General features: G+C 42.3%; 1 protein-coding gene across 5 annotated transcripts in view; it reads right to left on the minus strand.

The window, feature by feature from the left end:
- Positions 1–1439: 1439 nt before the first annotated feature.
- ptpn4.L (protein tyrosine phosphatase, non-receptor type 4 (megakaryocyte) L homeolog) overlaps positions 1440–12990 on the minus strand; it is a 48285-nt gene continuing 36734 nt past the window's right edge. For 4 of the 5 annotated variants that reach the window (XM_018235633.2, XM_041576722.1, XM_018235637.2 and 1 more), the window contains 13 exons: positions 12425–12583; positions 10769–10928; positions 10096–10179; positions 9763–9819; positions 8622–8778; positions 7737–7903; positions 7204–7294; positions 6998–7059; positions 5326–5472; positions 4524–4652; positions 4190–4338; positions 3422–3557; positions 1440–3228 (listed from right to left, as the gene is read on the minus strand). In XM_018235633.2, coding sequence (XP_018091122.1) covers positions 3154–3228; positions 3422–3557; positions 4190–4338; positions 4524–4652; positions 5326–5472; positions 6998–7059; positions 7204–7294; positions 7737–7903; positions 8622–8778; positions 9763–9819; positions 10096–10179; positions 10769–10928; positions 12425–12583 — 1573 coding nt within the window. In that variant the 3' untranslated portion in view covers positions 1440–3153. The remainder of the gene's footprint in view (positions 3229–3421; positions 3558–4189; positions 4339–4523; positions 4653–5325; positions 5473–6997; positions 7060–7203; positions 7295–7736; positions 7904–8621; positions 8779–9762; positions 9820–10095; positions 10180–10768; positions 10929–12424; positions 12584–12990) is intronic. The other variant, XM_018235635.2, reaches the window with a different exon arrangement.

A 12990-nucleotide genomic window follows, 5' to 3' on the forward strand; every position in this document is an offset into this window, starting at 1 on the left:
CAGAGATGAGGTTCAGCAACTGGCGGTCTGGTGCAGTGAGAACAACCTGTCACTGAATGTGATGAAAGAGATGATCGTCGACTTCAGGAGAACTCACCCTGCTCACACACCACTCAACATCAACGGTTCCACACTAGAGACAGTAAAGAACACCAAATTCCTGGGAGTCCACATCTCTGATGACCTCACCTGTACCACCAACACCGCCTCCATCACCAAAAAGGCTCAGCAGCGTCTTCACTTCCTAAGACGACTGAAACGGGCCAGCCTTCCGCCTCCCACCCTCACAGTGTTCTACAGGGGCACCATAGAGAGCGTCCCGACGAGCTGCATCTCCATCTGGTACAGTAGTGCCAGCTCTGCTGACCGGAAAAGTCTAGAGAGGACTGTCAGAGCAGCTGGCAACATCATTGAAGCAACTCTTCCATCACTGCAGGACATCTTCCACAAGTGATGTGCAAGAAAGGCCTCCTGCATTGCACTGGACTCCACACATCCCTCACACAGACTGTTCACGCTGCTCCCATCCGGCAGACAATTTCGCAGCATTAAAGCCCGAACAACCAGGCTGCGCGAAAGCTTTTTTCCGCAAGCTATCAGACTCCTCAACTCACTGCCTGCCCTCCAACTACATTCCAGACACACCTGAACTGTGAACTTAACTTTGTGAACAAATTTATTTGCACAAAATTCTAAAGGTTTACACATGTATATATGCAATTTCTGCCAGTATATTGCACATTTCATGTGTACATATTTATATATTTTTTAGTGCCTTTTTGCGATATGTACTAGCTGGAGCCACGTCGTCTCGTCTTACTGTGTATTTGTATACTGCTGAGACGACAATAAAGTTTACTTTGACTTTATAGCAGCTCTCGCCTATATGTATAATCAAATACGGGCGTTGCTCAACTATAACTCACCGCTTGTTGTAGCATCGGGTGCAAGCTGCTGGTCCCCCTGCCAGGGACCCAGGGCACAATAAGCTATACCCTCATACTGTACTGTCTAAGGGAAACAATATGGCACCTCCTACCCATATGTATAAATACAAATATACAGAGAAGGAATGTTCTGGGCACACAATAAGCTATACCCTCATACTGTACTGTCTAAGGGAAGCAATATGGCAGCTCCCTTCCATATGCACACAAGACTTATGATTACATCCCATGTGGATGAATGCATCAGGCAGTTTGAACATTTTGATATGGAATAAAGGATTTTAATCTTCATCCAGTGTTCAAGCCTAAATAAATATCGGACCCTGGTTATGAACACCTGCGTCATGAGTTCTCTCGAGTACGTTTAAGTCAGTCTTGGCTGAGCTGCATTTTTGACTAGAGATCCCTCCCATGTGTATAAATACAAATATACAGAGAAGAAATACCGTGAAGGAATGCTCTGGGCACACAGAATGCACAAAGACTCATTCACACACTTTAATGTTTCTTTTTAATCAGAAATATATCCACATCTCATTAGTAGCTGTGCATATAAAACATTCTTTTTTTTCATGATAAAATTCACATTTTCAAGCCGTGAAATACCTGGTTTACTGGACCATAGAAGAGAGAATGGCAGTGTTAGTATGTGTTGTACCACAGAGCAAAACTGGATGTTTACCAGGACGGAACACCGGGCTGGTACCGCTATATTTGACCAATTGGAAATTTAGAGAACAGATTTGTTTGTGGAGAATAGTTCGAAATCAGTTCCATATCAAGAAATTAAGTTGGTGCTCGTCAATGGCTGGACCGGTTCCGGACAACGAAACATCCAGTTCTACTGAGGGTTCCAGGATGGGTTTAGTCCGTCCCAAGATGCAGGCAGTTGGACTCTTGGCAGGACAATGTTTGTTTCTTTACCAAGTGGAAAGTCTGTTCACGACGCAACTGCAAGAATAACACATACAGCACAAGAATAGTAAGAACGGAGGTGTGTGGGCTGGGCCGGGGGGTAGAACTCACTGTACATGGACATGCTTAACGATAAGATCGACACACGCAAAACATAGTCACTTGGATCAGCAATTTGGAACCATCTGCTGCAACAGCAATGATATATATGTATATATACGGATACTGGAACATACCCAGGCGGGGGTCAGAAATATCTGCTGCCATTCTGTTCACAAATGGTTAGATAGCATGGATAACCCAAAGCTGATTGTGTGCCACCAAGTGGGTCAGTGCTCCAGGGCCCCGAGGGATGTGATTCTAATCCTGGGCTCAAGGCAATGGAACAAAGATGCCAACCCTGTGGGCTTGTGTGTGTATGGACTAGACAGACAGTACCTTTTCAGACATAAACAAAGGACTCAGTCAACCTTTCTGCTATCATTATTGAAGCCTCATGCGTGATGCTCTGCTGGACTCTTTACAGAGCCAGACTGACCCGATTAACTACTGTGGAGCAAGTTCTAGGTACCGCTACTGCAATGAAATACTCTATCATTGCGCTAGACTAGATGGAGGTTTCATTTAAGATCCTACTATGTTATTTAGCCTGATGGAGGGTTTTTTAAGACTATGTTGCTAATTAATACATGTACCCTCCTGGCTAGGTCTCAGAACAGCATCCGGCCAAAAGTTCCCCAAAATTGCTCACAAGTAAACAGGCCGCAGTGTTTGTTACCCAGATATCACTTGAAATAATATAGCGGCCAAGAGACAAATGTTTCACTGCTGCCCCAGGATAATGCAGAGCAGGGGGTTGAAGTCTTAACATCGATGATCTTTGAGTACACAGAAAAGCCGACGGGGTATCCCATGAGGCTGGTGAAATGTATATTCTCCCCTTCTGAAGGGGTAAGTGGGGGAGTGTCGGTGCAGTGAGAGCAGTCACATAAATAAATTCATTCGCTTTCTCTGAAGCAAAAGCACGAGAGCAAAAAGTTACAAAAACAAAAATGTTTCCAAGGCGTGAAAAATGTCAAGTTTCTTAATTCTCTTCATTTGAACATAAAGTGCAACAGTGCTGAGTCTTCCAAATCCTCCTGGAACTCTTGGGCCAGATCATCCGAAACTGGTCGTGTGCCGTCAAGCGGGTCGGTGCTCCAGGGCCCTGAGAGATGCCACTCCGATCCTTTCTGGGCGCAAGGCTACGCTACTTGTATCCAGATGGCTGCATGCCCCCCTATTTATGAAATTATGCCATTGCAGGTTGTACAAAGCCTTCTCTATACACCTTCAGGATTGCCTCACACACGAATCTGTACTGACTCTGGGAGGGGAGAAAAGAGCCATTAGTATAGAGGAAACAGTAGGGTGCCAATTGTAGTTCAACAACATCCTGCTATTTGTAAGATTCCCTAGCCACCCCAATAAAGGATGGCAGTGCCTCCCTCTCAGAGAAAAGAGGTATGTGCCCAGTGCATGTGCCTCTTCTGCCAGCCCCGCCAAAGAAAATCACTTACCGGTGTCTGTATCATCATCGCCCTCTGATCTCTCATCGTTCTTACGATGTCCAAGGGGTATACAGCCTGACTGCACTCCATCAGGCACATTGCGGTCTCCATGGTGATCAACACTCCAGTCCGGCCAATGCCAGCACTTCAAAGCAAGGAGGCAAGGAGTTACATCTGGTAATTAAAGCTAATAGCTTTGCCTATAAATACTCTACCCCAATAACCAAAAGAAAGTACCTTACCAAAACACCTAGATAACACACGGTATCTACTGCACTAGGAGGAAGTTTGTTTCCTCTCCTCTCTTATATCTTAGCTACTATAATAGGCCAAAAACAGCTGCACATCTTTTTATATAAAATATGCAGGACAGGGCTAAATATTTACAATACCCCACAAAATTTAAGAGAATATGCACTAATAATGTAACTCATTAGTGGCACCATTTAACATTTTCATGTTTAGTCACCAGGGGGCACTGACTTCCCACTCCATCTATAAGGGATTATTATGCATTGGGAGTTGGCTTGTCTCTGGCCATTTCCTTATCCTTGGTGAACAAACATTTTCATCTAGCTCAAGGGGTCACAACACTAGGATTAACCTAGGGAAAATCCGTTAAAGGACAAGTCTAACCTCTGCAGTTGGCCTTCATTTTTCCACCTATCTCCATGCAGATACAATGCATTTTTTTCCAGTGTTTCATAAAACAACATGGCAGATGGTGCTTGAAAATGTAGTCCCAAACTACTTAGTTTATAAATCAGTGGCCAGTACCTGCAGTGCACCACCACAGGCTCATCATGATGACTCCTCCTCTGGCGCACCAGGGACACAAAGTCCAAGAAGTCACTTGAATCATCGGGAACCCCATGGTCGGGCCACGCCGTGTACTGAATCTGGGTAAGGGGACGGCTTTCATTTTTCTGTAGATATCAGAAACAATAAATACAAGTATTTTACATATTTTGCAGGACCTACAGAGAATCATAGAGCTGTGCCTGGGTAAGTACTTGGGGAGATTAGATTTACTTACCCAGGAGAGTTGGCAATGGCAGAAATGCAAGAAATCAGTCCACGTTTAATCCAAAATATGAATACAGTGTTTTACCTCCAGGTTGGTGAGCGTCATCTCCCGAAAAACATAAGCAGGATTTCCTTCCTCAGAATGGCAGGATATCTGGAACTTCCCAAATTCAGAACTTCCTGTGGTCTCTGGCCAGTACTGGTGGCACTTTACCTACAGGAACAAGATTTGTTAGAAAAGCTTCTCTTCCATTTGAGTTCTTACTGTGACTGCCTAGAACATTGCTTCTCTGTATATTTGTCTTTATACATATGCGTAGGAGGTGCCATAAAGTTTCTTTCAAACAGTACATTATGAGGGTTTAGTTTATTGTGTGTCCAGAACATTTCTTCTGTTTACTGTATTTGTAAATAAGGGTAGGAGGTGCCATATTGTTTCCCCTAGACAGTACAGTATGAGGATACATCTTATTGCGTGCCCAGAGCATTCCTTCCTTGTATATTTGTATTTATACATATGGGTAGAAACACATTGCTGTGATGCAGGGTTTACAGACCAGGAGCTGTTATCGGAAAACTGTTTATCCAGGAAGTTCAGGATTACAGGAAGGACATCTCCCATAGACTTCATTTTAATCAAATAATAAAAATGTAAAACAATATTTCCCTTTCTCTAATAATAATACAGTAGCATGTTTTTGAACCCAACTAAGGTATAATTAATCCTTATTGAAGGCCAAATAATCCAATTGGGTTTATTTAATGTTTATGTGATTTTTTAGTAGTATGAAGATCAAAATTACAGAAAACTTTCATCTTGAAAACCCCAGCTCCTGAGCATTCGAACAGATCGCATACCTGTATATCCAATGACTAATAACACTTACCCTCCCCCGTTCCACCTGGGTAGTGAGCATTACAACCATAGAGGAGCCTTGTTCCCAGGTCATTTGCCAGAAGTCAGGGCAGGTGTTGGGCAGGGGCCCTTGGCACGCAATGTAACGGTTGATGATGCTGGAAGAAGGGATCTCCATCTGTAGCCATGATATGTAAGAAACAGAATGAGAACAAATGCCGCCAATAATCTGACCCACAGAAGTAAGGAAAACAACACATCCCTAATGGGAAGCACAGCCAGTTAAAAAGGAGTAATGGTGCAATGTATTCTCCAGCTGGACACTGTTTCTATTAGAATTACTCAAGGAATGGACTAACTGCTTGTTCTGACTGCCTCCCACTGGCATCTGGAAAAGGTAAAACATTTAATTTGATTTCCCTCCAAACCTCTCAGTACAAGTGGGCGGAACAAGCAACAAGTCTCTGGGAGGGAGACAGACTAAATTATTCTCCTTTCCCAGGTGCAGCTGGAGGCAGTTTATTTTGCAAAACTCATTATCTGTGCCATGCAGCACTTTAGTTTCCCTTTAAGAGGCAGAGAGCTTGGCAGCCAAGTGGCCCCTGACGTGAGTCCCTGGGAGCAACATGAGTCTGAAAATATTTATGAGAAAGCAGAGAATCACATTACGTAGGATGCTGCCAAATCCTCGCTGTGAGGCACTGACATGGGGGAAAGGGGTGAAAAGGACTTGGCCATCACATACACTGACAGCTTATATGCCTCAGGTCTGCCAGGACTGATCCAAACCAGTACTGTCCAACCCCAATACCTGCTGCTCGATCCTGTACATCGGCTAAATGGAACTACATAACGGGGTCAGGCAAGTACAGTCACTGACACAGGGAATTGTGTTGCATAAAGCAACATGGCAACTTTATGCTATAAAACATATTTGGGCAGTGCCCAGACCCACAGCTCTACACTCAAGATGGGCTATCCTAGAAATAATTAGCCCCTTGTATAGAGGTGGGAATCCAAAAAAGAAAATATTACAGAGGGAAGCATACTGGATCAAGAAATTAGATACACTCCACCCAAAAGGCATGAATGACAGTTGGAGTGTGAAATGCTTCCTATAAAACTATGACAATGTTGCTCTTTTACTTGTACTTTGTATAAAAAGTTTTTGATACTTTTTAACCAAACTCTCCTTGTTACTGATGCCTTATTTGTTTCTTTTTCAGATAACTGATTTTTGAGCCCAAGATAGTTACATTATATGTACGGCTATTGGTAGGAGTAACAGGCATTTTTCTTCCTTCCATATCATAGAATAAATTATCAAGATATTCTGTGGTAGGCCTAGAAATGGGCAGTTCCTATTAGTGCTATACTGATTTTTCAGTAATTATTTTGTATTTCTGTGACTGTGTGGAAATGTTTCTATTGAAACTACCCTATGGACTGAACTGAAAAAGGACTTTGTGCGAAGCACCCACTAATGACCTCCAATGCCTGCACTTATATACTTCTGATTGACACACTTTGTATGTGACCTCACTTCCTGTTATATCTTTTATAAGCTTGTATCATCACAAAATAATCTGTACACTTGATAAAGGGCCTGCCCAAAACATGTTGTGTGCAATAAAGAACACTTAGCAGCAAGATCTGCCTAGATTGCTTTCTCTTAGCCTCCTGAATAATAGCTCTACACTCACGTTGATATAGTTGGCATTAATGTAATCGTCACCGCCTGCTAAAATCACCCGTGTTGCATCATCTGAAAGGCAAAAAGAAAATGGGGCTCATTAGCATTAATGATGCCAAACAAGCAAATGAAACATCAAAGAAAAAACCCGAAACAAGTGCCAGGTAAGCGCATAGTAAGTGAGCGCACGGCAGAGGATTTCAGAACAGGACTTACAAGGCGAAATGTCTCTGTATCGGTTTTTGGAAATATTTTGAGGTAATTTGGCACAAGACATGGTCATTCCGGGCTTCTTGCGGTACAGTTGCTAAAAAAGAAAGAGACAAAGAAATAAACATCATGTGTCATAAACCTACCTACCTTCGGATTCTTACTATCAGCTTAATGCCTGTACAACTCTTATTGGCAAGAATTTAGTTTCTTACATGAAGTCTGTGTAAACGTTTCTGGGTCAGTGAGTTCAATCTGTACTTACCCAGGTGCAGAGCTCTAATTCTCTGTAGTTCCTGCTCTCTTTCCCATGGTCAAACCCTCTCCCTGGGTAAATTAATCCCAAATTCCCCCCATTACTTAGCATTGTCAGGGAGTAACGAGAGCAGCCCAGGAATAGGAAATACTGAGAAATAAAGCTCTTACTCTTATATAGTGTATTGACCATTGTAAGAACTCCCTAACATTCCCTGATGCAGACATGGTAAATACCCACAATACTTACATGATAATATTATAATACAATCACCAGAACTTACATCAAACTGAGCCAGCACCGTCCCATTAAAAAGTCCTTCCGCCAGTTGGATCATGGACTCCCTCAGAGTGTCATCATCTGAATGAACCCCATCCATGGGCGTCTTCTCTGGGATGTACTGAAAGTCTGGCTCACTCTCTAGCCTCTCCTCCACGATATCGTACACAGCTGAGGATTTAACACAATGTTAATCACCTTTTATTAAAGGCCATAGTACCTTCTGCTTTAATCTTCCCTTGGTATTTGTCTCAATTACTTGCTTCATCTCTCCTACTGATCCTGCCGTTTCAGGTTCGCATAATCCTAAATTATTCTTATCCCCTCCCATAGCCCCCCAATTAGTTCATATACACCTTACACCAGGGGCCCCCAACCTTTCTTACCTGTGAGGCACATTCACCTGTAAGAAAACCTGGGGAATAGCACAAGCATGAATATAGTCCCTGGGGGTGCCAAATAAAAGCTGTGATTGGCTATATGATAATCCCTATATGGACTGGCAGTCTACATGAGGCTCTACCTATTAGTACACCTAGTCTTTATGCAAATAAAACTTGAAAGGAATTCAAACTAAGCACCTGCTTTGAGGCAACTGAGAACAATATCCAGAGAGTTGGTGAGCAAAATGTTGTTCGCAAGTCACTGGTTGGGGATCACTGCATTTAACCAAGCTAACAGGGAGAATAAACCAGAGACACAGGGGTATGCTCCATTTCTAAGGAGAAGTGGCTATAAATGGAATTCTGTATAGGAGGGAAAACTTATTAGGGGTTTTAATTGCATATAAAATGATGGACTACAGGTATTCCACTGTACTAAGCACAAGTTTATGCAGGTAATACTATAAAAGAAAGTCCGTATGCACTATTAAAAGGAGACCTCTCACCATTGGGGCGCACAAGCAATACAAGCTCCCGGGAGTGCCTCTCACAGCTCGCCTTAATGAACATCACCACTTGGTCATGAGTGTGCTCAGAGATGTCTCTCCCATTGATCAGTACAACCTGATCCCCCTCATTGAGACGTGGGACACAGAGATCGGCCTGTAACAAGGAAAGAGAGGTTACAGAACTACATATAAAGATAATTCTGCATTTGATCAATACATGCTCAGACATGGTTCACCTTTACGTTAACTTTCAGCATGTTATAGAATGTCCTGTTCCGAGCAACTGTGCAGCTCTTTATTGCTTTATTTATTTTTTTACAGTTTATGAATCATCTGATTTCTTCAAACTCTTTCCAGTTTTCAAATTGGGGTCACTGAGCCAAAACAATATTGCTCTGTGAGGCTGCAATGTTATTGTTATTCTTAATTTTTATTGGTTAACTTTCTATTCAGTCCCTCATCTACTCATATTCCATTCAAATCACTGCCTGGTTGCTAGGGTAAACAAGACCCTAGCAACTAGATAGCTTCTGAAATATCAAACTGGAGAGTTGCTGAACAGAAAGTTAACTGAAAACCCACAAACAATAATGATGACCAATGTCTACATCATATTAAAAGTTCATTGAACGTTGAACAACCCTTTTAATTGGCCTGAGAATTAATAAGTATCTATAGGAGTATCGATATACTGGATGCAACAAGTTGTTCAGTACTAGAGTGCCATTGTTGTTATCCCCAGGGAATATGTATGGTTTTGTTCATTAAAAGGAGATGCCATGCTGCTGAGTCATATAGGGCCACCAGCTGAATGACACAGTGTGGGAAGTTGGACAGGACATTGGTGGTTTGTGAAAAGTTCTCTGAATCGGAATAAAATATATTTGGTTGTTCGGATCTCCCTGACCTCTGCTGCATGCCACCGGGAAATAATTAGGAGGGGCCTAATGAGAAGGGGAAGTAATACAAACAATAAGAAGAGAAGAATGAAAGGCGCAGTGACTGCAGCCAGGATACAGCAGGGTGTGGGGGTGCTCTCTGTAAAACTGGAATATGGTATTTGTTCAGAGGGTCCCACACCTCATTCTAACTTGCCAATTTCCATTCGCGTGTAATGGTCACTGATTTAACTACTCACCGGGGTTCCTGGCGCCACCCTGGACACAATCACTGGCATCTTCTGGTCTAAACCACCCTTTGGGGGCATAAAGGTTTAATAAATTAATAGAGAAACATGAGACAAACCATGAAAAGGCCCACACTGGAGCTAAAAGGCAGAATATATCACTGGAGGAAGAAAGTAAGCAAATAAAGAAATTGGAGAGGGTTGGATGAAAGGGAACATAAGGAATTGCTAATTTACAGAAAGAGGGATACAGAGGAATAAAGAGGTGGTGGGACTAATACCAATAAGGAACCGGAGGGGGTAGCTCAGAGCAGTGGGGTGTAACTGGCAGAATTTGCTGCTCACCTTCACATTAAAGCCAAATCGGCCATTTTCATCTGGTTGCATCCTAATCAGCACCAGATTGTCGTGAGGCACAAGCCCGTTTGGCTGCAAGAGATAAGAAAGAAGAGTAAGTGATACTGCCTGACCACGGCTAATGCAAACAACTGGATCTGTGGTTAACAAATATGGAGGTCCAATGAGGCCTATAATTAAAGCACTGCGTATCTTGACAGCGCTATATAAATAAATGATGATGATAATTGTCTACCATGTGCAGAAAAGGCTTGGCACAAACTGGACCTCAGTCGAAAAGTTGCCACTTAAAAAGTTATTTTATTAGCACAAAAGTTTAACATCTTTCGTGTGGTACAAAAAAAGCCTAAACACATTTCGTGCCTCTCCTGGGCACTTAATCAAGAAAGATGTAAAACATTTGTGTTAATAAAATAACTTTTTAAGAGGCAACTTTTTGACTAAGATCCGGTCTGTCCCAAGCCTTTTTTCTACATGGTCGTATGAATTCTCTCCTTAGCTGAAGGTCTTGGCCATGTGCACCCCAAAATGTTTGCAATGTACATGTATGTCAGTACCCTTGGGCTGATTGTTCAGCGAAAGCTATCAATATTCAATCACCACACCATCAAGTGTCAAGACAATACCAGACGTGCACTCTGACTGGATAAACCCAGCTCACCGTGGAGTTCTCTGAAGACCAAGGAGCTTCGAATGGTTCATCTATATGGTTGTCCAGGTCCTGCTGGGAGTGGGATAGGTGAATCTGGTTCAGACTGTTCTTTTTGGACTGTTTGGGTGGCAGTGCCGGCGGAGGAGTGTTGATAGCAACTTCCTGGATCCTGTGTGGAACAGTATATAGTCATTGATTAGATACATATACACATTTGCTTTATATCTATGAGCTGGATCTGCCATACTGTTCTTCTTTAGAGAAACCAGTAGTTAAATGCAAATCTCAATTTATTCTATAGAAATGATGGACCCTTTTATAATTAAAGACCTAATTAGATGCACAACGCTGACTGGATGGAGTAATTAATGTTAACTATCTTGTTTTCTGTGTAAAGAAAACTAAAACAGTAAACAAGTGAAGCACAAAAAATGGTTCATGCAGAGAATTTTGGGGCTGTACTTGCTGATTCTGAGAAGGTTTCCAAGCACCGGTACATCCAGTACAAAGACCCGGCGCTGGCGTAACCTCTGAATAATGTATTGTGGAAGCTGACGGGGGAAGTCGCCTCGGAACATCAGTGCTTTATGTTTGCTCAGCAAGCTGGCAATTTCCCCTTGCACACACACACACACTGGCCCTGAATAGCTTAGCTCTGCGGGCAAAGTTGCCCCCTCGCCTTGGCCAATTAACATGATAATAAATTCCTGCGTGCAGAGGCCAGACAGTCGCCCTTTGTGCCTCTTCCCTACTTGGCCCAGAGACTTGGCTTGTGTGTGGAACATTTATTCCTTTCCATAATGAGAATGATTTGAAGCCTTGTAAAGCGCAATAGCTACTAACGACCTCAGTAATTAAAGGAAAAAACCTAGATGCAAACACAATGAAAGATCAGCCAACAGGATGCTACACAGTAATTTCATTTATCTGAATTTTCCCCTTTAATCTTTGATGATCAGTGTCCCAGGCTACAGAGCTTTACCTAAAACGTGCCCTGACTTTGCTACAAGCCCCAGGTCATATATATATATATATAGATAGATATAGCTTTACCTAAAACGTGCCCTGGCTTTGCTACAAGCCCCAGGTTTATTTATATATATATATATATATATATATATATATATATATATATATATATATATATATATATATATATATATATAAAAATATATATATATATATATATATATATATAAATAACCTGGGGCTTGTAGCAAAGCCAGGGCACGTTTTAGGTAAAGCTATATCTATCTATCTATCTATCTATCTATATATATATATATATAACCAAAAGCTAGTCTTACATTATGAAACTCACACATATATATCATGGCAACAGGGTGTATTCAATACAAAAAGAAAATTTGAAAACAACAGCCTACATTTCCCGTGTCTCCTCTTTGAGCACTCAGCAAGTCCCACTATAAAGAGATGCGTTAGTGCAAAGGGCCAAACACCAACAGAGTTGATTCTTTAAAGAAGTCCCCAAACTACAGCGTGGGGTGAAGGGAAATGGATTTAACAGTCGCCAGCTTAATTCCACCCTACAGTGAGGGGTCTCATGAGAGCTCTCTGTCCAACCCATGAAATCACAGCTGTGTGCTCAGCCATCTGTGAAACCCTTTAAAGGCACAGTGCAGAAGAAACACAGAAATGGCTTACAGCGGAGAGTCCAGGATGATGCTGTTGGCTTGGGTTGAGGATGGGGATTGATGGTTAGTAAAAACCTCCCCAGGTGAGGTGTGAATCTTACGGTCAACCAGGTGTCCCACTGAGAACGGGCGCACGCGACTTCGCTCCTGAATGAACGACGAATTCCGCCTAAATAAAATTACAAAATAAGAAAGTGACTCTGGAGCCAAATGTTCCCACCTCACTCTGAATAGCAGCACCCTCTCTGTTTCAGTACACTAACTTTTTGGGTTTGTGGGCAACATTTGTTCAGGGTCCCTATTAATGGGTCACAAAGACTGCAAATAAGTGACCCTAATTGACCTTCGGGAAGTGTCTAGTAAATTTGTGTCCTCCCAAAATCTCATCCTAAATGGCCTCCAAGCTCCCCAAGGCCCACAACCACCACTTTTATCAGCCCAAGTGGGGCAATGCAATTAAAGTGGGAAACTGAAGATGACTGCATATTTACAGTCTTCAGTGACTGCTACCCAATGTTTCTATATATCTGTTATAACCATAATATAATCGGTTATATAACAATGTTATGAGCTAAG

The sequence above is a fragment of the Xenopus laevis genome, chromosome 9_10L (genome assembly GCF_017654675.1).
Source record: "Xenopus laevis strain J_2021 chromosome 9_10L, Xenopus_laevis_v10.1, whole genome shotgun sequence".
Lineage (NCBI taxonomy): Eukaryota > Metazoa > Chordata > Amphibia > Anura > Pipidae > Xenopus > Xenopus laevis.